This window comes from Zonotrichia albicollis, chromosome 13 (assembly GCF_047830755.1).
Source record: "Zonotrichia albicollis isolate bZonAlb1 chromosome 13, bZonAlb1.hap1, whole genome shotgun sequence".
Lineage (NCBI taxonomy): Eukaryota > Metazoa > Chordata > Aves > Passeriformes > Passerellidae > Zonotrichia > Zonotrichia albicollis.
The window spans coordinates 3,997,702-4,024,106 of NC_133831.1; the positions used below are offsets into that span (position 1 = coordinate 3,997,702).

The 26,405-nt window shown below is 41.4% G+C and overlaps 1 protein-coding gene and 1 long non-coding RNA gene across 3 annotated transcripts in view; one reads left to right on the forward strand and one right to left on the reverse strand.

Moving 5' to 3' along the window:
• Positions 1 to 10,951: 10,951 nt before the first annotated feature.
• The window catches only part of CDH13 (cadherin 13), a 444,090-nt gene continuing 428,636 nt past the window's right edge, over positions 10,952 to 26,405 (reverse strand). The window contains exons 13-14 of one of the 2 annotated variants that reach the window (XM_074550802.1): positions 25,875 to 26,090; positions 10,952 to 11,290 (exon numbers count right to left, since the gene is read on the reverse strand). In XM_074550802.1, coding sequence (XP_074406903.1) covers positions 11,283 to 11,290; positions 25,875 to 26,090 — 224 coding nt within the window. In that variant the 3' untranslated portion in view covers positions 10,952 to 11,282. Of the gene's footprint in view, positions 11,291 to 25,836; positions 26,091 to 26,405 lie in introns of those variants that run through there. The other variant, XM_074550801.1, reaches the window with a different exon arrangement.
• Positions 11,166 to 26,057, forward strand: LOC106629988 (uncharacterized). Its single transcript, XR_003382262.2, has 3 exons — positions 11,166 to 11,308; positions 12,565 to 12,634; positions 18,569 to 26,057. It is a non-coding gene; the product is annotated as an uncharacterized LOC106629988 (long non-coding RNA).

The window sequence follows — 26,405 nt, forward strand, 5'->3', positions numbered from 1 at the left end:
TTATGTGTAAATTGGATCATTGGCTGAAAGATAATCGCTTGGTCCATCAAAGACATGACCCAAAAATGAGGCGGAGATGCTCCCACATCAGAGCACAATGTGCCATCCTGCAGAGGCATTTACACTCTGCAAACTGGGAGAAACATTCCAGCACCAAAGCTGAGCTCATTTTCCACTCTCATGCTTTGGGGTAAATGTATAAATGTTGTGAAAAATGCGTATTTATCATTGGCTTTTCACAAATATTAAAATGAATATTATACGTGTTGTGTTAGAAAGTAATGCTGTATTAATTCTCTGAAGCAGTGTGTTAAATATAGTTTTAGGTTATAAAAAATGTTAAAATAGAAACTATTTTAACGTTTTTGGGATAAATGTATAAATGTTGTGAAAAATGCGTATTTTATGATTGGCATTTCTCAACTATTGAAATGAATATTATATGTGTTATGTTAGAAAGTGATGCTGTATTAATTAAGTAGCGTGTTAAATATAGTTTTAGGTTATAACATAAGGTTAGCATAGAAACTGTGCTGTGTAAGATACTTTTTCTAAAGAAAGGACTCGCAGCAAGATAACAGCCACAGGACACTTGAATCTTTCAGAGAAAAGGAATTTATTGCTCCATTATCAGAAGAAATGAACTTCTTCCTGCCTCGAAGGCGCTTTTAGGATTCAGAGGAAGAAGCTGACACTGACCAGACAGAATCCTGTGTTTGAATGGAATTTATGCATCATGCATGAGGTGTATGAATATGCAACAGGTTTGTGTTTGTAAGGGTTAATCCTCTGTTAATGTGGATCCTTTTTTGGGCTTATTTTGCCCAGAAAAAGGTACCCAGACTATCTGTAACTCTTTGTTTCTATTATATCATATTGTCCCAATTCAAATTGTCCAAATTATTATAATTCTAATTGTATTACTATTTTTATAACCATTTTATTACTGTTAAACTTTTAAAATTTTTAAAACAAGCAATTGGCGTTTTTCACAGTGTGCTGTACAAATGTGTTCAAGTGTAAAGACTCAGGTTGGGTTCCCAAAACCACGGCCCAGCCCATGCTGGGAGCACCCTCGGTTCTGGTGGGAGCAGCAGATTTGGAGTTGAGTTCTGTAATGAAAGACTGACCTCCACAGGGCAGAAATCAGAGCTGGAGCTCCCACCAACCTGCACAGCAAGGCTCAGAGTGCCAGGGGGGAGCACCAGCAGCAAACTTTGGCTTTTAGCCTGAATCCATCCTGGGTTTGGGTGCTCTCAGTAAATCCCTGCTCTTCACCTCTCTGTGATGCTCATGCTACCAAAAATGAGGGGCAAATCTTCACTGTCTGTCCAGTGACATCCTTCCTCTAAACAGGAAAACTGCTGGATTGAGGACTTAAAAATAAATTTAGAAAAAAAAAAAAACGTTAGCAGGCTCCCTCAGTGGTATTTGCTGAGAAATAGAGCATTCCTCTGTCATTTCAGTTATGAGAAATGCAGCAAAACCCTTCTCCTGAAGGTCTGGGTTGTGCCTGGTGAATGTTTTCTGACTCACAGGAAACTGGGGAACAGCTTTGAGCAGTGGCTCAGGGCACAGCAACCTTTGGGAAGAGCAAACCTACAGGGATCTCCTAAAGGGAAACTGCTCCATGGCTGAGGGGCTGAGCAGGCTGAGAATTCCCTTTAGGTAATTTTAAATTTATTTGTTTAAAGGAAAGATGCAGAACTCCAAGAGAGTCTGTACAGAAACAAAGGGAGAGGTGTTTTATGAGGTAAGTAGTTGAATCCATTATCTTTTATCTTTCATCCAGACTGTGTGAAGACCCACAGGAAAAAATTCCCATTTCAGTGCCCTCTATTTCCTCTGGAACTGAAACCAAAAATTAGAGAACCAAAAACCTTCTCAAAGCCCTGAAGTAGAAGGAAATGCTTCTGCCAGGCCAATGAAGATGAGTGGTACAAATCCATGCTGCCAACTGTCCCCACTTCCACCTCTTTAAAGGTATCAGAATCACCCCAATTCCCATATTAATTAGGCTGCACTATAGTTTAATTGCATGTTATTTTTTTTCTTAATGAACCAAGGTTTTAATGAGCATTCACTGTTTAATAAGCAATTAAAAATAGCCTATTATTTTTATGTGTGCGTAATGACGAAGCTCATCACCTGAACAGCTTATATTTATGTGTATACATATTTTATTGCTTTGATTTGAACAATAAATCCAGTGCACCTAATTATTTAGCTGTGTTTTGGATGAGCTATACCTTCACTAAATGATAGTTTACCTGCTCATAAGCTACAAGAATTTGGTGGGTGATTGGTTGATGATTGATCATCATGGTTTGTATTTTTGTTTGGTTTTTATGGAGGGGGGGATTAGTTCTGGGGTTAATTCAATGTTTGTTTGGGGGTGGTTGTGGAGTGATGATGACAGTTGGTTGTTGTTTTTGATACTAGGAAATATAGAGGAAGTTAATTGAAAGTGTATTGATGACAAATGATTTAGATAATGTAGGGATATATGGTTTAATGTATCTTCCACCTATTTAGGAAGAGCTGCAGTGGCAAGGGGAATTTGCCTGAAATTGAAGAAAGAGCTGAAGAAAACAGCTTTGGATTGCATCCACTCCAGCCCAGAGGAGATGTGAGTACAGCACTCATTTACTTGTGCTTCAGGAGCTCGTTTGCTAAAGAACAAAGAGCCCAGGGCCAGAAAATGGGAATTAGGAGTGAGAGGAAGGGCTGAGCTCCCCAGGTGTGAGTGAAGAGAGATAACTGCGATTAAAAGTGGATTTATTGCAGAAGGGAGGAAAGAGAGAGCCCTGATGGGTCTTGCACAGGGTACCAGGGCAGGAGTGACAGCAATGCACAGGAAACCGGGGTGAGACCGAGGGGGAAATCCATCCAAAGGAACAAACCTTGCACAAATAGCTGCAGTTTCATTTCCCGGGTGTGCAATCACCCTGTGCCAATGCTGAGGGCCAGCCCAGGGGCTCTGGAAGGTTCCAGCTCCCTGCCCAGGGCCTGGCAGAGGTTCTGGCGGTGTCCCTGCCCTGTGTCCCCTGGCTGTCACATCCCCTGCCTGCCCTCGCAGGAGGGTGAATCTGCACTGCCAGGCTGGTTTGGGCAGGGCTGGGGCACAGAGGGTCCTTGCACCCTCTCAGCGCAAAGGATTCCTCTCTGGAGCCGTTTCTGCTTTGACTTCTTCATTGTTGGTCCAAGAACAAGACGTTTTCAGGTGGATTAATGCAGTTTTTGGCATTAGTTACAATGGCAGAACTTCCCAGGCACTGTGGCTGGGCTCTCCAGCACTGGGGTGGATCTGACATGATACACAGCTCGGACACGTGAGTTTAATGGCACAAAAACTCTAAATTTTCCTTTGGACACTGTCTTGTAACAACAGTTTTTCTAATTACTGCAATATGTGGTTTCTGCTGTGCTTTGTCCATGGACTCTGTCACATTCTCTGTGATCCCCACATGAATTACACATCCCCCATGTTTCTTTTTTTTCTTTTCAGCAATCAAGGATATGAAAGGCTGGGATCTGTTAATTGGGGCCCCTGTTCTCTGGAGGTTTTGCTGGTTTTGCTCAGTATGAAACATGATGCCAATTAAGTTACCTTGGAGATGTAGGAAAAAAAAAATTTAGTGCCTGATGACTTAAAACCAAAGGAAACACTTCAGAGTTATAGAATTATTTTATCAGCTGGGGGAAGGGTCATTCAGCTCTTAATTTTAGGGTTTTAATTGTTCCAGTGGGATCCAGGGGCATAAATCCCACCAAAGGCCATTTGCCTTGGTGCCAGCTGAGCCAACACTGCACCCTGCCACCCCAAGGCAGGTCATAATCACTGCTTTTAATTATGGGCACACTTAATTACAACTGTCCAGCTATGCTTTGCTTCCTGAGTGTTCAGCATACCTGGCAGTGATCAAGGAGTCAAAAATGGTTTTTTCCTTGTTTTGGACAGCCTGTTTTGGGAAATTCATCCAGCCACAGAGCTGGGGGTGATGTCCAGGCAGGATGTGGGGCAGTGGGATGGGAAAGGAGTCAGGGGACAGGGCTGTAATGCCATACTCAGCTGGATGTGGAGCAGTGGGGTGGGAAATGAGTGAGAAGAGTGGGCTGTGCTGTCACACACAGCTGGATTTGGGGCAATGGGTTGGGAAATTGAATCAGAGGAGTGAGTTGTGCTACCGCTCACAGCTGGATGTGAGATTGGGAAACGAATGAGAGGAGTGAGCCATACACAGCTGGATGAGAGGAGCTGCCGTACACAGCTGGATATGGAGCAATGGGTTGGGAAATGGGTCAGAGGAGTGGGCTGTGCTGTCACACACAGCTGGATGTGGGGCAGTGGGCTGGGAAAGGATTCAGAGGAGTGAATTGTGCTGCCCACACAGCTGGATGTGGGAGAATGGATTGGAAAAGGATTCAGAGTGAGTTGTGCTGCCCTACACAGCTGGATTTGGAGCAATGGGTTGGAAAAGGATTCAGAGTGAGTTGTGCTGCCCACACAGCTGGATTTGGAGCAATGGGTTGGGAAAGCATTCAGAGGAGTGAGCTGTGCTGCCCACACAGCTGGGCAGTGCTGGACTGTGTCACTCCCTGCAGGAGCCACGGGAGCAGCCAAAGGTCAGCAGGAGGATGAGCAGAGTCCGGCCAGAGGTGAGGAGGCTGAGCCTCCCCAGAGCTTTGCAGCAGGAGCAGTGACCCTTGCTTTGTTTCTGCAGGTGAGGAGGCTGCACTGAGGGCAGGGGATTGCTCTGATTTCCTGCTGCTGGAGAAAAGCCATGGCTGGGCTGAGCTGAGCACAGTTCCCGGCTAACAGCAGCGAGCAGTGCAGAATGGGAGCTGTGAGATGAGACACAGGAGGGTTCAAAGGGCAGCATAAAACCTCCCCCAGCTGAAAACCATCCAGCATTTTCTCTCTCTGTTAGCACTACGTTGCTCATGGTTTGACTTTGTGCTGTTTCCCAGCATTGCTTTAGGACAACGAGCTCAGCTGGGACCAAAGGAGGTGACACAGGTTTGCTGTGGCTTTCAGGTAATGGATGGCCTTTTGCTCAATTACACCACAAGCTTCACGTGGGCTCTTTCATCCTCTACTTATTGTGGACCACATGAAAAAACTCCTTTAGATTCAAAGCCTGAAAAGCATCAGCAATGGGCAGGAGCTGGGGGTGGGTCTCGGTGGCAGAAAGCTGCTGGGGCTTGTTCTCAAATGTTTGCTTCAACTGCTGCCCTCCCTCCCCAGCTTCCTCTATTCTCACAGGTATTAAAAGGCTATTTTCAGAGATATTCCACCTTTGTGTGGCTCTGTCACTTTAGATAACTTCCTAGAAGATCTAAAGTACAACCTGCAGGAATTTCAGCGAGGCAGCAGGCTCTAGCTTTACACTGGAACAAGAATTCCCTGGCAAGGAGGCATTTGTTCAGATTTCTGTGTTGTTGGTGCAGCTCTTGTGCCTGGCTGCTCTCTCTGAGCTGAACTGGTGGTGGTGGGTGACCAGGTGAGGCAAAAGGAAATGCACAAAAATCCATGAGAGCTCCTGGCTGCAGCCCAGGCTGGGGACAGCTGGTTTGGGTTTGGCTCAAGGCAAACTCTTTAATGTAAATGGGGCTTTAGACAGCAAATTATTGTTACCTGAACGTTTATTTCTGCTTTTTGTGTGAGCAAACCTTTTTCTGTGTGGTCAAACCACCCCTGGAGTGTCCAGGGCCAGGCTGGATGGGGCCCTGCTCTGGTGGAAGGTGTCCCTGATCTTTAGATAATTCAAAAGACGATTTTTAAAGTCCCTCCCAACCCAAACCATTCTCAGTGATTCTATTTACCTCTCCAAGCTCATGATTCTCATTCTCAAACCGCGTAAAGGCTGCAATTTTTCTCCTTCCCTAAGAACATCCTGGGGTTTCTGATGTTTGGCACAGGTGGTTCCACTCCTTTGCCAGTTTGGAGGTCGTTTTGTTGCCCTCCATTCCTGAGGCAAGGTCTAGGTCCAGACAGCAGGTAAAAGCCCATACATCCTTTATTTGAGCATTTCACAAATAAATTACAAGTTTCTTTGCAACCACATCATAAATCAAAATGTTTATTTACACCTCAGAAACAGCAAGCGATTCAGCAACTAGGGCCCAAAGGAATGATTAACTGGAAAAGCAGCTGAATTAAGCATCTTGAAAATCAAACAAAATGTTTTCCTCCTTGTTTGGACTACCAAAAATGGAAAAAAAATTAAAAAAACCCCAATCTTGATGGTAACTTCAAGGGACAGAGGTTGTTTGGGGTAGGTGTGGTTTTACAGAGGGTTCTGGCTGAAATGGCAGTGACAACACAACTCATTGTGCTCAGTTCCCCATCTCAGCCCCCAGACACGGATTTAGTCCTCAGGCAGGGGTGTGTGCACATCCAAACACCCAGCCTGGCCCTGGATTACATTTATTTCACCTCAAATCTCAGAGTGCAGCCATTTGCTGATGCAGAGGAGGAGTGCAGTGCTCAAGGCTGGATGGAGCCTTCCCAACCAGCTGTCCCACAGGAAGCTCAGGAATGTCCCACATTGTCCCACTGAAAGCTCAGGAACGAGGAATTCTGGCCCTGAACCCTTCCCTTTGCACTCCTGTGACCTGCTGAGCCACAGAGAGCTGGAAATGAGGCAGAAAACAATGGTGCATGTCTTCAGCTGATGGAATTGTGGTACGAGGGGACAGCCCAGGGTAGCACAAATACAACAGGAGAGCGGAGATAAGCCTGGGGTTTGGTGTGTGGGATTTTTGCCCTTTTAATTTGCTTTAAATCAGACTGGTTCAGTACATGCAGCCCATGCTGTCCCTTATCTCACGAGTTAAACTGCTCATTCTAAATCCCCTGTGTTGTATCCATCTCCTTCCACCTGCATATATAATATATATATATTTATATGTGTATATCTCTATATATCTACATATATACACACATAGCAGTTGTACAACCAGAAACCTTCCTCTGGGAGTGGGGGATGCATCCATCCTGCTGGGACCAACCCAAAGCAGCTGGGACGAGGCAGGAAGGGCAGCCAGTGCCTCACGTGCTGTAAACTCAGCTCTGTCTGCTCTGAAGGGAATATCCGTAATGATAATTACTGCTGTGCACTGCATGTGACTGCTGGAGAGCACAGAGTTAACTGCAAGGAAGTAATTGCTGTTTTATTTTTCTTTGTGCTGGCATTGAGCTGGATCTCACAGAAAACAGAGTTTCTAGAGATGCAACAAAGGCAAGACAGGAGCAGAGTTTTGCTTTAGACTTGGTGGTCTCAAGCCTGTGTGACTTTAATATAATTATTTTTTAAATTAAATAAGATTTTTAAACTTATTCCAAAAGCAACTTAGCCTTTGTAAGTTATTAAAATTATTTGTGTGCAGAATTCTGCTCTGAGTGGATTAATAACATTTGAGAGGAAAATTGGCAGCTTTCTCAGTGTTTCAGAGAGGAGGCCTTTGCAAAGGAAAGACAAAAGTTGTCAATATAGTAGATCTCATTTTGTAGTGATAAGGCCTTTAAATAGGGCCCTACAAACTGCTTGCAAGTCCATAATTTAATAAATGAGGTTTGTATTATAGTAATCTGAAAAATGACTGTGCAAGAGAGCAGAACGAATCATTTGACCCCATCCATTTGAAATAAAGGTTAAACCAAATTGTTCTGGGAGCCCTGGAGACTCCTCCAGGTGGTCAGGAAGGGCACCTGTGGGTGGCTGGATGTGGCAAACCCCAGGCTTGATAAGGTGTGAGCACTCAGCAATCCTGTGGCAAACATTGCAGCTCCACCGTTCACAGCCAGCAGCAAAAAGCAACATGTGGGGAGGGAAAATTCCACCTAAAAATGATGAACTGAACCCCAGTGCTGGTGGTGGAGCTGCTGTTTGACCCCCAGCAGTTAAACATGATGAGAGCAGGGCTCAGGGACTGTGCTACCAGTGTTCCACCCTCACCTCATCTTCCTCCTCACCCAGCAGGAAATTCAGCTCTTTTTCCTTATTTTTACTCTGAGCAAAATGAGCATTAACAAATGCACACAGGCACAGCGGAAAAGCACACACGAGGGGCACACACCAGGGTTCAGTTAGCAAGCACGCCAAAAATGAATCCTTTCCCTTGCTAATAAACCCCTCTCACTGATTGTTATTCCCAATTTTTGTTTCAACAGCACAGAGCCTTTCCAAGTGAAATGACTTTAACAAATAAAAAGTAAGTTTGTGCATGTTACAAAATGATAATCAACAAGTTCACTGACTTTCTAAATCTAGACAGAATTTATGTACCTACAAACACAGACTGAATAACTGTTGGTGGGGCTAAAACAGCTGGGTAGGAATAAGGGGTGTGTTATAAAACAGCAAACTTGAATTAATGTTCAATCAATTAATGAAGCTGAATTAATGTTAAACAGAAACAACTGCTAGAAAATAATACAACCAATTGTGTAAATCTTCTGCTTTTTCATTGTATTGAAGGAAAATGGATAAATCAATGTTGTTCCTTTGTTGCAGGAAATGGACATTGGTTTCTGAGCCAGAGGTGATACCCTTTGTCCAGGTAGGAAAATTCAGATTCTGCTGTGGTTCCTCGCTTGTGTCACACCATGAACGTGCCACAGTCTGTGTTAAATGGGGAGAAACATGAAATGGCAGCTTCATCTTCTCCTGGCATGGCTGGGATGGAGCTGGGACACTTGGGAGAGGCTGGGAGGCTTTAATGTGGGAGCAGAAATAAAGGGAAAATGGGGATGGAGGCTTGGGTGCAGCTCAGGTCACAGCTCCAGCCAGGCTCTGACCTCTCCACACATCAAATTCTGCAGTGGATCCAAGAAGAAAGATCTTTTCCTTGGGCACAGGGTGTAGGAAGAGTCTTCCCCTTGCTGTGGAGCTCCAGGCAGAAGAGTTTTCTCTTTGCTTCTCACTTGGCTGCCCTTGGGAGGATTCACCAAACGCTCTGTGAGCCTGGGTGTAAAGCAGGGAAGGGCAGATTTTCCTGGCATTTGACAGAAATGACACCAAAGTCAAGGGGGATCTTTCCAGAGGTGGGTTTGGCTGGGTGGAGAGAGGAAAAAAGCAAGTAGAAAAGAGTATTTGTGGGGCAGGGTAACATAATTTCTTTTATTCAAGATAGAGGTTCTGTAGCTGAAAGCACAGGGTGCAGAATATCTTTGGGTGCATTCATTGAACATACACGTTGGAATTCCAGAGGTGCCATACAGTAGATAAATTGTTCCTTTTGGAAAAAAATTTGCTTGAAAATAATATATATATATATATATATATTTTAATAAAAAAGATGTGATTGTTGATGGCAAAGCAGCAGTGAGGGGTCCATACAAGGCATGGGTGGGGAGAGAGGGCCAGGAGTGTGCCCATGACAAGGGTTGGGATCAGGCAATTCCTGCTGGGATGGATGCCTGGAGCTGCCAGAGCCACTCCTGGGGTCCTTGGCCAGCCCCCAGTGACCCCCAAGTGACACAGAGATCTCACTCGGCCAGGACTGCAGGAGTTAAGCTGGAAGAGAAAAACTGCTCTGAAGGCAGCTCATATCTTATCGAGAAATCTACAGGGTTAGGAAAGCTCACAACACAAACTCATTTTTCCTCTGTCTGTTGTTATTACTCCTTTTGATTAAAAAAAAAAAAAAAAGGAAGGAAGAAAAATAAAACCTGTTTCATATTTGGTATAATACAGGAACTTGGAGAAAAGCTATTGTACAGCAAATTTTAACCACCAACACACATTTAATATCTAGTGTAGCATTATGGGAAACTAAATGTATGTCTGGACTTATTTTTAATGCTTCCAAAAATCTTTACTATTGAACCATAGACGTGGTGTGGAAGGTATGCTCATACCCTCACTGTAGTAAGGATGCCATCGAGTATGAGCCATAATTACTGTAAAAATGCTAACTAAAGAGTGCAGCTGCAAAGTTCTATTGCATAAGGAAGCTTTCTTGTTTAAACTTTAAATAAGCAAGTTTATTAAAATATTCTAAGACACTTACCTTACCCTAGTTACTGCCAAGCTCTAATAAAAGCCACAGTCTGTCACTAGTATACTTTTTTGTGTTAATTTTATAAAAATTTGGTGTGAGCTTTGATGGATCATTTACAGTTTATTAACAAGATGATCATCTTCATACAGTTAGAAGGATTTTTTTTGTTTGTTTTTTTTGACCTTACATGCTCACAGAATAAAAAAAGGATCCATATTCATAGAGAACAAACACCCTTTTTTCCCCTGTCTGCAAACAGGTGTGGTAAGTTTACACACACAAAGAAATGCTCTTGTTACTCTTGACTGCGTGTACGTGTGTATGTATGTATATATATCTCCAAAAGGATGGGTTGGTGTGGTTGTGAGGGGATTTCTGGAACAGGGCACCAGAGGCTGAGGCACAGATCAGTGCTCTGCCAAGCTCTGAGCGTTGCTGTTGGATCAGCTTCTCACCTGCAGAGCTGATAAAAACATTTTGCCACCTGTCCCAGCCAACATTTCAGCCCTTGGGCCTCTCAGATCAGGCAGAGCTGCTCTCCCCTGGCTGCTCCTGCACGCCCAGCTCCCCTGGGCAGGGAGAGCAGCTCAGAGCAGGAACGAGCCCTGGGGATTTGCAGCTCTCCTGTGCTGACCCTGAGGTACAAGAAGGGCCAGGGGCTCTCTGCTGCTCTGGGCAGCAAACACAGCAGGTTTAGCCATGCTGGCACAGCTCCCATTCACCTGTGGTGTTGTTCTTCTGCTCCCTCCCTTCTCTCACCCTCCAGATGAACATTTTATAAAAGCTAAACCTGTGGTATAACTCTTCTCTCTATATAAATATATATATATACATACACTCATACATATACAAATACTAACCCACAGACAAAATATTTTCTGAACAGTTGAATAGCAACAAGTCAACAGATAGAAAAAAATGGAGTCAATCTGGTTTTGTGGTGTTGTTGTTTTTTTTTTTTTTCTTTTTTTTTTTCTGCTCACCCCAAGGTAGGGGTTTGGGTGTCATGGTCTTTTAACATTCAGAGTAAATTTTGAGTAAACCTTGTGTCCTGCAGGAGGGATCCAGGGCCAAAGGGCGGAGGGGCGGAGGCTGTCGAACACCAAGGTACAGTCGGACAGATTGAGTGAGATTGCAAACTAAACTGGAGCAACTGAGGCCGAGCAGTGAAGAACAGTCCTTGTAAACTGCAATCTTCAGAGCTGATGGGGTTTTTCTTCCTTTCTTCTCATTGCCGTGGCAACTCGGTAGGACAGCTTCAAATGGCAGAATTCTTACAGACCTGAAGGAGGAGATGGGGGTGAGTATTGCCATGCAAATCACAGCACCTTTAAGTGTTTGGTGTTTATTTCCCCCCCAGTCAAATTGCTGGTTGGGTGCATGAACATTGCCAGTAGTTAAATATTGATTATCTGGGTCCAGAAACAATTAATTGTAAGTGCAGAAATCTCCAAGAGGAAAGCCCAAAGTGTCATGTGGGGCAGTCAGAGACCTTTGTGGTGCAGTTCTAGAAAATGTGGGGAGAGGATAAATCCTGAGCCAGGACCTGATTCCCCTTTGGGCACCTCCATCAGTTCCATTTGTGCCCAAGGAAATGCCAGCCCCTCCCTCCCTGCACACCCTGACAAGCAAAGAGCAAACAAACAATATTGTTTTTGAAAAATATAATGTATATATTATATTATAATATATAATAATATAATATATATTTTTATAATAATATAATAATATAAAATATAAATATAATAATATAATAATATAACAATAACATAATAATGCTATTATATAATACTGTTATAAAAATATAATATGTAGATTATATATAGTATATTATTATATATTAATTATATATATTATATTATATTATATTATATTATATTATATTATATTATATTATATTATATTATATTATTATATTATATTATATTATATTATATTATATTATATTAATTATATTGTATTGTATCGTATTGTGGTATATTATGGTATATTACATTATAGTATAGTATAGTATATATAAAAATAATATAACACTCTAATAGAGCTTTATAGTTTGTGAATATACCAGGGAATAAAAGGCCTGGTGTATCATATTCATGTTGCTACAGAAATATAAGGCTTTTATGCGGGGTTTCTATGAAATAAAGTGAATATAGAGCTTGAATTCTGTTTTAGATGGACACCCTGATAATACCAAGGCAGTAAAGAAATTGAGAAAGGAGAGTTCAGGAGCAAATCTAACTTCAGCTGTAGCTCACACTCAGCCTATAAAACCAAGGGAAAGACACAGCAAAACTCAGTCAGCAAATGTTTGTCTGATATTTATTGCATCTGTGCACTTCAAAGATTGCAATATTGCAATATTGATATTTTTGTCACCACCACAGAAATGTAATGGTCAATGTTAGATGCTGGTTTGTGCCCTTTAAAAATTTTTAATGATCTGTTTGCCTTTTAGGGCAAATCAAATTTAATTTAATTATTGATAAGGCTGTTTTGTTTTATCTGTTTCTTTCTTGTTATCCTTTGAACTGATGTCAATATTGAATTCTGCAGCAATGCAGGCACCTGGATGCCAACAGCTGCCTGCCCCTTCCCTGCAGTGCCTCAATTCTGCTAAACAAAGGTAAATAAAGCAAATTAAGGGTAAGAAATCCACAGAGGTGCTGGTGGATGGGGCTCACTGAAGCGAGAATTTTAACTGAGATTTCCAAATAGGACAAAATCTGGAATTGCTTGGCATGTGGATTTCTATGCTGCTGCAGAAAGAGAAGGTCTGGCCACAAAATCAGGATCCAGACTCACATATAGGGGATTTATGGTCGTGACTGCCAAAGTCTGGATATATTTGGATTAGGGATGCCAGCTAGAACTAAATTCTCATAAACAACCTGATCTCCTGGGTGGTGAAAAGAAAGAATTTGAGACTCTGCTCTCGCAGACAACCTGAAAAATAGCATTTCCAGATCCCAATGAAGCTGAGTGTCATTAAAGGGCATTTGTTTAATCCTGCCTCAAAGGAGCTGACCCTGCTCTGGGATTGATGGAGCTGCTCTGAATCCTTGGGAGATCCTTGGGGGTCTCCCTGCCCAGGACGGGCGCTCGGCCGTGATGAATGGGCAGCAGCTGTGGTGCTGGGTTGGTGTGCAATGCGCAGGCTGGGACCTCACCAGAGAAATCTGTCAGCACAGAATTTATCAATTCCCCACCCCCTGGAGCAGCCACTGAGCTGCTTCACCAACAGCCTGTAAATAAAGGGCAGGGTTTGTGATTTATGGGCACACCTGAAGAAAAGCTTGTATATTTTACATTATATTGACAGACATAATGAATGTGTGTGAGCCTTTCATTCACATTGTGGGATGTACAAAAAACTAGTTAATCTTTAATTATGGCTCTTTCTCCTTTGCTATTTTTGTATCTATTGGAGGCCAGTTTGTCTCTCACAAGGAGTTTTTGACCCTCCCTGTTACCCAGATGTCTCTGCCCATTCCTGGCTCCTTTCACCTCAAAGCTCTGCAATCCCTGCCCAGATTTTCTTTCACTGAAATTTCTTCTCAGCTCCATCCTTTCTTGCCTTTGATCCATTTAATCACACGCCTGAAAATGATGCTCCTTTGGCTCCTGGGACTGTCTCCTCCTATAATTTTACCATAATTTCTCTAATCACTTTCCCAGCCTCTCCTTTGGTCTTGTTCCTCCAGTTTATTTTTTTTTAGGAAACCTTCTTCCCCTCATTTCCCCTCACTTTGGTTTCTTCCCCTTCTCAGTGCCACCATCCTTTCCTGCTCAGCAATGACATTGTGGCTGACAGTTCAGAGCTCTTACTCTCTTTTCCCACTTTTCCATTTAGTCTAAGATGTCAGCCTCTAGCTCTGATAACTTTTGGATGTTTTCCTGACAGCTCTGCACAGCTACAACTCAGCTCTTAAACCTTCCCCCTAAAGCTCTTCCTTCTTTGATTGCTCAGGACAACACCATCATCCTTCCTCTTGTTCAAGCCTGAAAGCACAAACAAACCAGAGGAGGTTTTTGTCATGGCATCTCCTTTCTAGCTCTGTATATTTAGGTTATGTCAATCTGGAGGATTCTCTCTCACAGGTTGTCCCAAAGGGCTTTTTGTAGCCATTCAAAGAACTAAATCCCCTACCAGGCTCTCACTTAGCAGCTTTGCAGCATCTTTCCTGAGCCCTTGACAAATTGAGCTGCTGTGTGCTCATCTCCTGCCAGCCCTGTGCTCTTCAGAGCATTTTCCTGCCCTGCCACTTGGGCAAAGCCTCTGCGGCTGTGGCTCCTTCACTGCCTCCTTCCCCCTGGGCATTCCTGGATTTTCCCTGCAGGAATTCCCCGGTTTTCCTCTCATTCTCCTCCCCCGAGGTGTGTTCAGAGACACCTGGGCCCCTTCCACAGAAAGCTGTGTCCCAAAATCTGCTGGCTCTCCCACAAACCCCTGGCATTGGCAGAGGGTGCCACAACTACTCTGAATTCAGCCAAGCCTTGTGTTAAAGGAATTATTCCAAACACAGACATTAATGATGATTGAGTAGAAATAAAGGTTTTTCCATCTAATTTTCTATGTCATGAGTCTCCCTACCCTGAACTGTGCACTTAGACCTATACCCTCCCCAAAGTATAATAATTTCTATTTAATAATAATAATAATTATTTATTATTGAGTAGAAAAGTAGAAACTTTTGCACAGGTGGATTATTTAAAGGAGGAGTTTTTGCCTCTGGAAATCAGATTCAACACTCAAAATTATGGTTTGTAACATCTCACTAGACACCCACCTTTGTGTAAGTAAGAATATGCAAGATCAAATTTTTCTTTGTTCTTTCTACTGCACACAAAATTGATTGCAAATTGTTCTGTCCTAGAGAGCATCAGTCTTCTATTTTCTGTGGTTAATAACAAGTGTCAGTTACAAATTTAGTTTCTACAAAGAGTCTGATAAGGTCATGTAAGGTGTTAATTGGATAAACATCCTGGCCAGTAACTCCCTTAACACAAAATCTGCAGGAATCAAAGATAACCAAAGTATTGCCTGGAAAGCTCAATGTTTATCCTCAATCAAGGATAACCAAAATATTGTCTGGAAAACTCAATGTTTATTCCCAACCATGGATAACCAAAATATTGTCTGGAAAACTCAATGTTTATCCTCAATCAAGGATAACCAAAATATTGCCTGGAAAACTCAATGTTTATCCTCAACCAAGGAAAACCAAAGTATTGCCTGGAAAACTAAACCTGAGTGTGAGGAAATCCACAGAAAGCAGCACAACTGCTCTGTTACAAACTCACTGGGGATCTCTGAGCCTCTGGTCCATATTTAAAATCTCTCTGTTCTCCCAGTTGGATTTCCAGTGCTCATGATTGTTTCCTGTGTAGGAATTGTAGTTTTCTTGTTGGCTTTTCTTTTTATTTATTGTCCCCATAAAGAAGGAACAAATGAAACTTCCAGAAATGCTCACACAGAGCCAAAATTTTAGAATCTACTTCTTATTTGAGCCCCAGCTCACCTGGTGACTTTTCCACTCACTTTGATGGGGTTGCATTGGTTTTGGGGTTTTTAAAAAACCCTTTATTATGTATTTTATAGCACAGATAATTTATAGTTTGCAGCTGGCAATAGCGCATTAAATTTATTAGTTTTTAAGGAATACTGTGAGCATAAAATGTGCAAATAATCCGTGCAGCGAGCACATTTGCTGATCAATGAGAACTATTTCTTTTAAGACCTTAATTCCCTGGTAAGCCTGTGCCTGGCAGGTTTAGATCTGCACACTAATGATAATTAGGCCTAGTAATTATTTTATTTTCTTTCTATCAGCTCTGTCTCCATATCTGGCCTCAGCACTCAGGGATTATTACCCACCCTGTGTTGTTTTAGATGTGATTTGACAGAAATTACCTACAATGAGTGATTTGCTGCCCAAAGCACTCAAGCCACAAAGTGGGGAGGGAATTTTTATTCTTATTGTGTCCCTTCCACCTTTCCCTTTGGGTATCCAGGGACGCACAGCAGCACTAAGTGAGCGCAGCTGTAGGGAATGTATTTCTCCAGAAATCTCTCTCATTTCAGTCTCTAATGTGATCTTCACCAATTTTATCTCACAGTTTTACCTCTTTGATACTTGAGACACATTCAGCCTTGTTCTTTCTGAGATAACAGTGAGATAGCTCAGAATTCACAGAATGACTGCATTGGGAGAGGCCTTAAGGATCCATAGCAGTGGCAAAGGCAGGGTTACTGCCACGTGTTTCAGAATTATTGCATTTCTGTCAAGGGGCTCAGATAAGAAAGCACAGAAACTTCTCACCAGCAGCTGGTGGCTGTTGGTGTCAGGAAGAGCAGGTTTGGAAGTGAAGATTTTCTTCTGCTGGAGAAACATTGTGAGAGTCTGTCTGGATCTAATAGCATGTACTAATAGCATTAATAAAAATAATTATACTGTGGGGATACAGGTCTAAGTGCACAGGTCAGGGTAGGGAGACTCATGGCATAGAAAATTAGATGGAAAAAACCCCTTGTTTCTACTCAAGCAAGGTCTACTGGCTGTATTTGGAGTTGATGATGGTGGCCAACTCTACAGGAAAGCCTTGAATTAGGGTTTCAAAAGCTGATTTGGTTTGAGAAGGTGCAATTCAGCTAATTCAGCCCAAGTTCCTAATGCTGGCATCTTCAATGACTGCAGAGCCATCTCCCTGCCTCTGTCACACTGGGCTAACTTGAGCTTTACTCCTCATGTTCAGCCACACAACAGAGGAAAATGGAGGGAAAAAAATACACAGAATTTAAGACAAAGATTTCATGATCCGCATTCTAGGGAAGAAGCAACTGGTGGGATGTAAATTCATTCCCTGAGGTTCAGGCTCATTCCAGCAGGGCCCTTCCCTCCAGCCAGCAGTGGGGTGTGCAGAATTCTGACCTCAGAAAATGCTCTGCTGCCCCCCAGCTTTCCCTGCTGCAGCCAGAGCTTTCTCTGAACTTATTTACATTACATGAGTGACTCAGTTCCCTGCTTATTTTAAAGAAACAGGTCTAAACTGAGTAATTAAAAGCCTTTGAAAGATGTGCTCTTTATGAGCCCAAGCTCACCCTCTATTTCACAGACTCTGCTTCTACACTGCAGTTAAAACCTCATAAAAATTAAAGGCATTTAAGTTTCTTGCTGACCCTCTGTACAGGAATGAGCTTTACCCAAAATGCAGTCATCCTTTAATTCCCATTAAAAGAAGAGCGTTAACACAGCTGGAGTTTGGAGTTCAGCTCATGCATGCTCCATTTCTTTCAATTACCCTTTCATCAGAAATATTACATTAATCTGGCATAATTAAAAGTCTACATTACATCATGGACTTTATTGAAACCTCAGTAATGCTAAAGAGGTAACAAAAATGATAGAAGAGATCAGCACAGTCCTCCTGATTAGGCAGCTAATCAACATCCAGGTACTTCTTTCCTGGATTTACCATCTAGGAAAGGTCATTAATTAGAGGCATAGTTATTAGTTTAGCCTCCATGTAGAACTTTGAAAAATATAAATTATTTTCATGTGCATCACTGGTTGATCTGTCACAGGAAGGTTTCAACTGCAGGAGTTTCATAGTGTGCCTATAAATTATTATAAATTTACCCCAAAATCTCATTGAATTTGAAGGACTATTCCCAGACAGATTCCCTGTATTTTCATTCCTGCAATTAAGAAATTTGGGTTTAATATCAGCCAGAACAAACTGCTGATCTCACTGGCCACAGCACCTTGGGGAAAAGTTTATAGAGCCTCCAAAAGTAAATTAGTTTATCCTGAAAATCTGCAGCTTATACCATCACACACAATTTGTTTCTCATTTAAGTGAGAAATTATTTGAAATTATCCTGTTAAGGATGGGAGAAGCACTGTGTGAAATGAGAGGCTCATAATTGCCCTCTGAGCTTTGGTGGGCTCTGATAAATCAGTGCCAGGGTTTGACTGCAGAGCTGAAACTCTGCCAGGGGCTCTGCAATCACCCAGAGTGGCGGGGGGGGAAATGTGCCAGCCCCGAGTCCCCAGCTGGCACTGGGGACACATTCCCCCTGCTGAGGTCATTTCACCCAGCATTAGCAGCTCTAACACTGCTAATTTATCATAATTATATTTACAATAATACATTTATTTTTATTCCATTAATTTATATTAATATATTTAAATATATCAATATATAGAATATATATTGATATTATTATATAATATAGTTATATAATATATAATGTTATATAAGATATAATATTATATAAATATTTTTATTTTTATTATTATATATAAATTATTCATATAATTTTATATAACTAATTAATAATATATAATATTATATAACTACTTTTTATAATTATATTATAGTTATATAATGTATAACTGTATAACTATATTATATAGTTATAATATAGTTATATATTATATAATACATATTGCATACTATATATAATTAATGTATTTTAATTGTATATATATATACATATATATATATACACACACATATATATATATACATACAATTTATTATATTTTTTTATTAGGAGACTGCAGTGGCAAAGCAGGGCTGGAGGAAAGCAAAGTGCTCTTTCTTCTGAGCCTGGCAAGGGCACTGCTGAATTCTTGTCTGTGCCTCCCCTCTTCCCTGTCAGGCACTCATACACACTCCCTGTGTCATGAGCTGTTCCTAACAAGTGAATAAAATAAACATTTTCTGAAAGAAAAGTTGCTCAGATGAAGCAAAATTCCGACTCTCCTTGCTTAGAAATTCAGAGCCATGTGCTTCCCTGGGTTTATCAAATAAAAACCATCTTCTAATACAATTCCTGTTCTCCAGGGAGGTGAAGAATCTCACTGGGAGAGGGGGAGTTTTAGGGTAGAAAAGCCAAGATGTGCTCCATTATTATTTTTTAAAAAATTGATGTGAATTTCAGTTGGATACTTTGTCAAAGCAGTGTTGCCTTCATTTGAGCAATAGGGAATAAATGCTTCCTTCATTTTTCACTTCTGTCAAAACTAAACAATTGCAGAGGAGGCTGCCTGCAGCCTGCCTGGATATTTCCCCATGCTCTAATCTGATAAATGGAATGGAATGGTTGAAAATATTCAACAAGTGAAATGAATAAGTACAGTTTGGAAATGGCAGCCCTGAAGAAGTCTGCTGTTTTTTTTCACAGGGATGCTGCAAATGAAATGCATCAGCTGTAGCAGGGAGCCAACCCTTTAAAGGGCTGGAAGCTGCTCAGGCACTCAGATCTCATCTCCCACAGCAGCACTGCTCAGGTTACCAGCAGTTTTAAATAAGCAGAACATGAACAATCCAGACACATTCAGATCTGCAGGTACAGACTAAACCCAGCTTGAAATCCTAAATTAATCATCTGAAGAAATTCTTGTTGAGCAAGAATAAAAACCAGAGTGAAGGATTATGCTTAGAAGCCACAGAAAAGGAAAAAAACTAACTAGAAAATCCAAAACTAGAAAAACCAGACTGTTGGTATCAACACCTGCTCGTTTCAAATTTTTTGAAGAATTGCTCCTAAAGTGGCACTTACCTAACCACCAATTAATGAGCTATCCTAATTAATTATATTGATAAAGTGAGGCTTTAAGATCTCATCTAAAACACTCCAAACATTAATGGTCCTTTAAAAGGCTTTGTAAGTATCCACTGGGTATTGCAGAAGAAAAGGCAACAGCATCAAACCTTCAGGCACCACAAATCTCCTCCTAATCTTTAATATCCTGCCCAAATCTGAACACAAAGCTGTTTACATTGAGTTATCTGGATGTTATAAAGGGAAAAATATAAAAGGAATAGGAAAAACTGTTATGGGGTAAATAGCCAAGGAGAGATATGGTGAAAAGAAACAAACATCTCACAATGTACAGCGACCATTAATGGCAGAAAAAAATACTTCAACTGGTCGTGTATTCAGTGGCAGTTTTTAATCATGGGCCACTCCAGAGCAATCCTGACCGCAGCTATCTGAAATTCAATATTTATGTGGCTTTAAGAAGTTGTTCAGAGAAGAAATACAAAATATTATGTCCCAACAATTACTGTGGAGCACTGTTGAGAAAATGAAAACATAAAAGCGTTCACTTGAATTCCCAGCGCTAAATGGGCCATCAAACCAATCTCTCTGAATGTCCCTTTCATCCTCCAGAGTGACCATCAGCAATAACGCTGCCGCTCCTGGGGAAGGGGCTGCGTTTGCTCCCTTCTGCATTCCAAACACACATCTCCCAAACCGCCCCCTCTGCCCACCTCTGCTCCCCTGAAACGTGTTTGGATGGTTTCAAATGTGTGCAAAATGCCATTTCCCACCTAAGTGACTCCATCAAATGCAGTGTTATTAAGCACATTTCAATATGCTGATGTGTAATTTGGGGGCATTTCTATTTGTCTTGTCTGGTGTACAAACATCCCGTCCCCAATTATGGACATCCATATGGATTTCTGGGCCATTTCAAGCCCCATTAATTTTAGGTGGGCTCCCAAACTGCACAATATGTTGCAGGGCTGGAAAAAAACCTGCAGTGAAATCACAAGAATGGACACAGCTCTGTGTTAAAATTGAGATTCAAATCAAGGCTGGTTCAAATTGAAGCAAACCATCCTTTCCTTAGAAATCAACCCAAATCTTTAAGCACACAAATAAAAATGGTGTTTTTCTCATACAGGCAGTTGAGAAGGAATCGATATAAGTGATATTTAGCTGCAAAAATAATAATATTAATGTGGACCAAAGCATCTGTAAAAAAGGCAATGAGAGATCGTGGATATTGCTGCTGTTGTTTGGTTTAGGAGGTGAGATTTACAACACTGGAACTCACTAAATATCAAGAATCTCCAATTTCTTGGAAAGCAAAATTTATGTGATATTTTAGGTACCTATATGGTAGTGCTCTAGCATGAGAATGCAACTCAAATTAGAGCAGTGCAAAAATAAATAAAATCCAAATAACCACCTCAATAAAGCACTTTTCACAGCAAAACTCTCCAATTCTAACAGTTTTTGCAATTCTAGCCAAAATAGGAATATGTGATTTCTCAGAAATGGGAAAATGTGTCTTGCAGACTTCCTTAGTCTTTTTAATTAAACGGATCTATTTTTTTTTAACTTATTTAAAAATAAACTGCTCTGAAAAGTAGAAAATTGCTGTAGAAGACTGAAGGGTACTAAAACCACATAAAATATAAAAAGAGAACAACCAAACCCAATGAACAAAACAAAGAAACAAGCAAGAACTGTTGATTTTAGCAAATTCACCTATTGGGAACCCTTCCTCTGGAACTGGATGGAACAGGGATGAACTTTTTCATTTTTTTCTTGGGAAAACCCAAAAACTCTACTGGAAAAAAAACCCAACTGTTGAGTCATGAAGGAAAAAAAACCCAACCTGACAGTTTAAAACTCAGCCAAGAAATTCGAAATAAAGGCTGAAAAGTGGGAATGTGCAGGTAACAGATCTGCAGAGGGAATGGAAAGAGCAGTGACCTGAAAGGTCTGTTCCATTTGAAACCTGCTCTGATTTGTCTCTTTCTGGTGCCTTTCAGGAATGCTCGGTTTCGCTTTTCAGCCATTTGATGTTCCTGCACAAATAACACGGGGTAAACAAGAGATACAGGGGCTGCTGTGGCTTTGAAAAATGAGCTGGGCGAGAGATAACACTGCAGGATTAACTCTGCCTGCCCAGCTCCATGGAAATTCAAACCCACCAGCTTCATATAATTCCTATTTTTACATTTTTTGGGGTGTTTTTTGGGTATGTTTTTGTTTTGTTTTGTAGTTGTTTAATAATAAACACATAATTTTCAAGGGATAAAAACCCCCCTGTATTTTCTCTATTGGCCCCGTACCTTTATTCCTCAAATCAGAAAAAAACAATATAGTGAGGGACAGCCAAGACTAAATAGGAAAAGTTTGTGGAAATTACTAGGAAATTAAATTCAGGGCTATCTCTAAGCCTTTTTTTGCAATTGCACAGATGTCTGTGCCAGTCTCTGTTTTTCAAACACACCTGAGGCCTTTCACCCTGACTTTAGCAAATTAATTGCAATGTAGAGACCTCCAGCTTATTTAATTTCTTTAAGGAGGCATTTGCCCCATGTCTGGCTTTCTGTTCTCATTTTCTGTTCAGAATAATGGAACTCTTCACTTATTTCAGCTCAAGTCAACTTGCAGCTTTGTAGTCCACTGGCCAGGTGAACAAATAAAAGCTTCGTATTCATGGTTGATAGTCAAAAAGATAAAAAATTGGGTTTTTTTCAACATGAAGTTCAAATCCCTTTTTATAACAAAGATATTTAAGTAAAATATTAGTGACACAACTATTGTGCCTTTTATTCCCTTCATTCCACACATTTGAATCTAACGTGGTCTTTTATGTTGGTAGAATATAAAAGAAGATATGAAATGCAATTACCATTCTATGATTATGCAATTAAGTGAAATAGTTATTATAAAATCAAAAGCCCTGAATTCAAACACCCCTTTAAACACTACTAATAATATAAATAATTTGTAATAGATCTAAAGCTTAGTTCTGCCAGCCACAGTGGTTCTTTCTCAGCATCCCACAGGGCCTGGGCAGATTTTGTGCACAAATATGCACAGATTTGTTTTTTTGCTTTGCCATCCCTCGCCCTTGTGGGACGCTGTAGGTGCTCTCTCACTGAAAGCATTGAGGAGCCTGTTTGTGATTCTGGCGGTGAGGATCCCTTTTGCAGCTGAGTTCTGAGCAGAGCAGGGTTATCTGTGTCACCTGGAATCACTGCAGCACTCAGGGACAATCCCAGGGCAGCCCCAGACATGCTCTGACAGATTTCCTCTTGCCCCACTCACTTTCCTCCTCCAAGAACTGATTGCTGCTGCTCCCTCCCCGACCAGGAACACAGGATGTTTTTTTTCATGGTTTTCCCCTCAATCTGAATTACTGAAATCTGAATTTTGTCTGAACGTTTGGTGCTTTCTTGTCTCCAGTAATGGTAAGGAAAAGCTGACAGAGGACAAAATGCCACCACATGGAGTCTCATCTTAAACACAGAGTCTGCTTTAGTGACAAGTGACAATATCCTTTCCAATATTTGTCACCGTTACCTGTTGTAACTTTGCAAGCTCCTCTGCCTGTGCACTCTCCACCATTCCAGTTTGACCTCAGTAAAATTAGGTTAAATACAAAACATACAAAAGATGCTCCTTTTCCCAATCAACTTTGTGTTCATCATCTTTCAATCCCACCTCATTGTTTTGTTGTGCAAATCTGCCCGGATATTTTGGCATCTCATATTTTCTATTTCTGGCTGCCAGGAACTCCTAATTTTTTCTTGTTCCAGCTCTGTCTCCCTTCCCAGGGGCTTCTGGGCAAGTGTGCAGTCTGTATCCCATTATCCCTCAATATCGTGAGCACAGTAGGAAGTCTCCAGAATGGGAGGAACTGCTGGGTTTTGCATCCATTTCAGTTTTAATCAGGCTCTTCACTTGTGTGCTCAGACACTTCAGAAATCTGCCACATCTGACTTCTTTCATGATTTACTGAGGAGGCACATATTCTAAGTATAGCTAATAATTGCACCATTTAAATGATAATACCAAGATGTTTTCTACAGGAAAGATATTCATGCAGGGCTCTTTCACCACGAGCAGCTCTTGCACAGGGCTATCTATCCTCACACCAGATGTCAAAGACAAAAAGAAATACTTTGGCATGAGTTACAAAGTTCATTTGACTGAAGGATTTACCTCCCAGGAACAAGAGCCTCATAAAATACAAACACTGGGAGCAAAGTCAGCCACGTAAGGGCTTTTGCTAAAATTAAACCCATAACTTGCCACTAGAAATGGGACGTTTCATCTGTTCAATAAGCACTAAAGTTCTCTTTGTTTTTATGGCATCATAATCTTTGATTACTCTGATAAATATTTGGACTATACAAAACATTGCAATGGAGCTAATCACAGTTATAAAAAATCTGTGTGTGGAAATGAGTTGGGAACGGGGCGATAGCAGCACATTTCAGAGGAGTTCAAACACAGAACCACATTATTTTAACTGGCTCCCAAACCCATTCCTTTCCGTCTCTGTGCAGTGCACACCTGAGGAGAATGCTCAGGGGAGTTGTGGTGCTTGCTGGCTTTGCATAGACATGGATGGGAACAGTTCCAGAGGTGGAATGACAGCCATGGAATACCTTGGGATGCCCTTGGGGTGTGTTCCACCCACACAGAGCTGGACAAGACCTGCAGCCAACAAGAGCAACTCAAAAAGTGCTTTCCAATACTTAAATCTGGCTTTAAAATTCAACCTAAGCAAAACGATCAGGCTTCTTGGTGGGGGCTATAAAGAATCAACATGAACATGGCAACTTCCCAAAGCACAAAGCTTTTCTCTACCCCTTTGTATTCTGAGCAGATGAATTAATGTAAATAAAGTTCAAGTGCAAATCACATCAGATAAGAAAGCAATTCCAGCGGTGAAAGTCACGCCTAGTGTAGCAGCAGCAACATTTATGAAGTGGCAACAGGAATATATTTGAATCAATGGGCTGCACATTTATATCACAGCTGCAATGGTGTCACACCCTGTCAAATATCTTTAACATATTACCCCTAACAGCTGAAGTTTGCATTTGGTTCCAGCAGACTGAGCCCAGCCCAGCTGAACCAGAGCCAAAACAGATCCCGTAGATGTCACTGATTGAGACTAAAAACAGGAATTTGCACTTAGCATTTATACAGTCCTTTTCATCTTCAAAGAGCATCACAAACATCAGCTGCTAGCAGCTCACAACGACCTTCATGCCCAGCTTTTGGGATAAAAGGAGGAGGAAACAGGGCAGGCCGTGCGCTCAAGCACACAGCAAGCCTCAGGTGTGGAAGGGATCCCTGCCTTGACCTCTCCCCTGCCTCGTGGCACATTTTATCTCCTGGAGAATCCAAGGCCTTTCACCACGGCTCAAGTTTTAAACCACTTTACAATATATTCTGTTAATAGAAGATGAAGGTAACAGTCCTGAAATAACAGATTTACTGTCATAGTTGTAGGATACAGCTATTCCTTTGGATAGGAATTCAAAACTAACACTGCATCAAAAAGTTTGCTGGTAGCTGTCACAGGACTACCCAGGGACATGTCCTGTTTAAATTTGTGCATTCCATGGCTTTGAATTCTTACTTTTGAATCATTCTGGGATTTTTTTTCCCACTTTCAAGTCAAGCTTTCCAAATGAGATTTACAAAATTCCTTTCTCATAAAGAGCAGAAATTCCTTTTTCCTGGCAGTTTTCTCTGCCCTCCAAGCCAGCCTGGCCATTTGATTATCAGCTCTGGGTGGTTCTAAGCCCAGAATCTCAAATAAGCTCCTCCTGTTCCAGTCACTTGCACATTTTATGTGGAGGAACAGATTGAAGCAGACAGGCCTCGTTTTCCTGGTGACCCAGAGCAGCCATTGTTACAGGAACACCTTTAATCTCCTCTTTCTGGGCTTGAATTGAATTCAAGTGGGGAGAGATGAAAGCAAGCATTGCACAAATCTGCTGCTGCAGCTGGTACCTCTCAGTTCATCATATGGTAGCTCTGGTTCCCTTTGATTCCTCTTAAAATTATTGCTTCTATTTCTTAATTTGACAATCAGGCATCCATTTATATATATATATATATATTTAATTATGAAAAATCCCTCTCCCCCCCAACTTTCTCACAGTTCATGGGAAAAGAACCCAAAATTCCAGCATTATGATATCAATCTGTGAATTTAACTCCTCCCCTGGAGGGTTTTCTGACGCAGAGTGCCAATGAGCAGAAAAACAACATTTCATTACTTAGAGCTGAGCAAAACACTTACAAAATAAACTGAGGAGTGAAAGGAGGATTAGGGTCAGGCTGATGTGGAGAGCATCACTGGCACTGCAGTCCATTTTGGATTTCTTGCAGGTACACACTTGTAATCTCAGTTCTGTGGTGTTGGTCAGAGGAGGTTTCCCGGAGTCTGTCACTGAGATGGGGATGTTGTAATTGGCCTTTTTCAGGTTCTGCAGCAGGATGACCTGGGCATGGGTATCTGCAAAGGATGAGGGCACAATTAACCAAATTGCTTGGGAGGGTGAAGGAGTCTGAAAGCAACATCAGAAATACCAGTTAGTCATGGAAATCAGGAAGAAAATGAGAGTACTCTAAGAAAAATAGCAAAAGGATTGAACTGGAGGGAAGAGACAGTCCTGAAATTCTTTCATGGGCTGAAATCTAATTACAAACTTATTCCAAACCCCACCAAAAGGAAGACTTGTAAGAACCTCAAACACACAAACCTTCTGTGATCTCATGATCCTCTTAACAATTGTGCAAGATCCCAGTGCATAGGGAGATTTTATTTGTG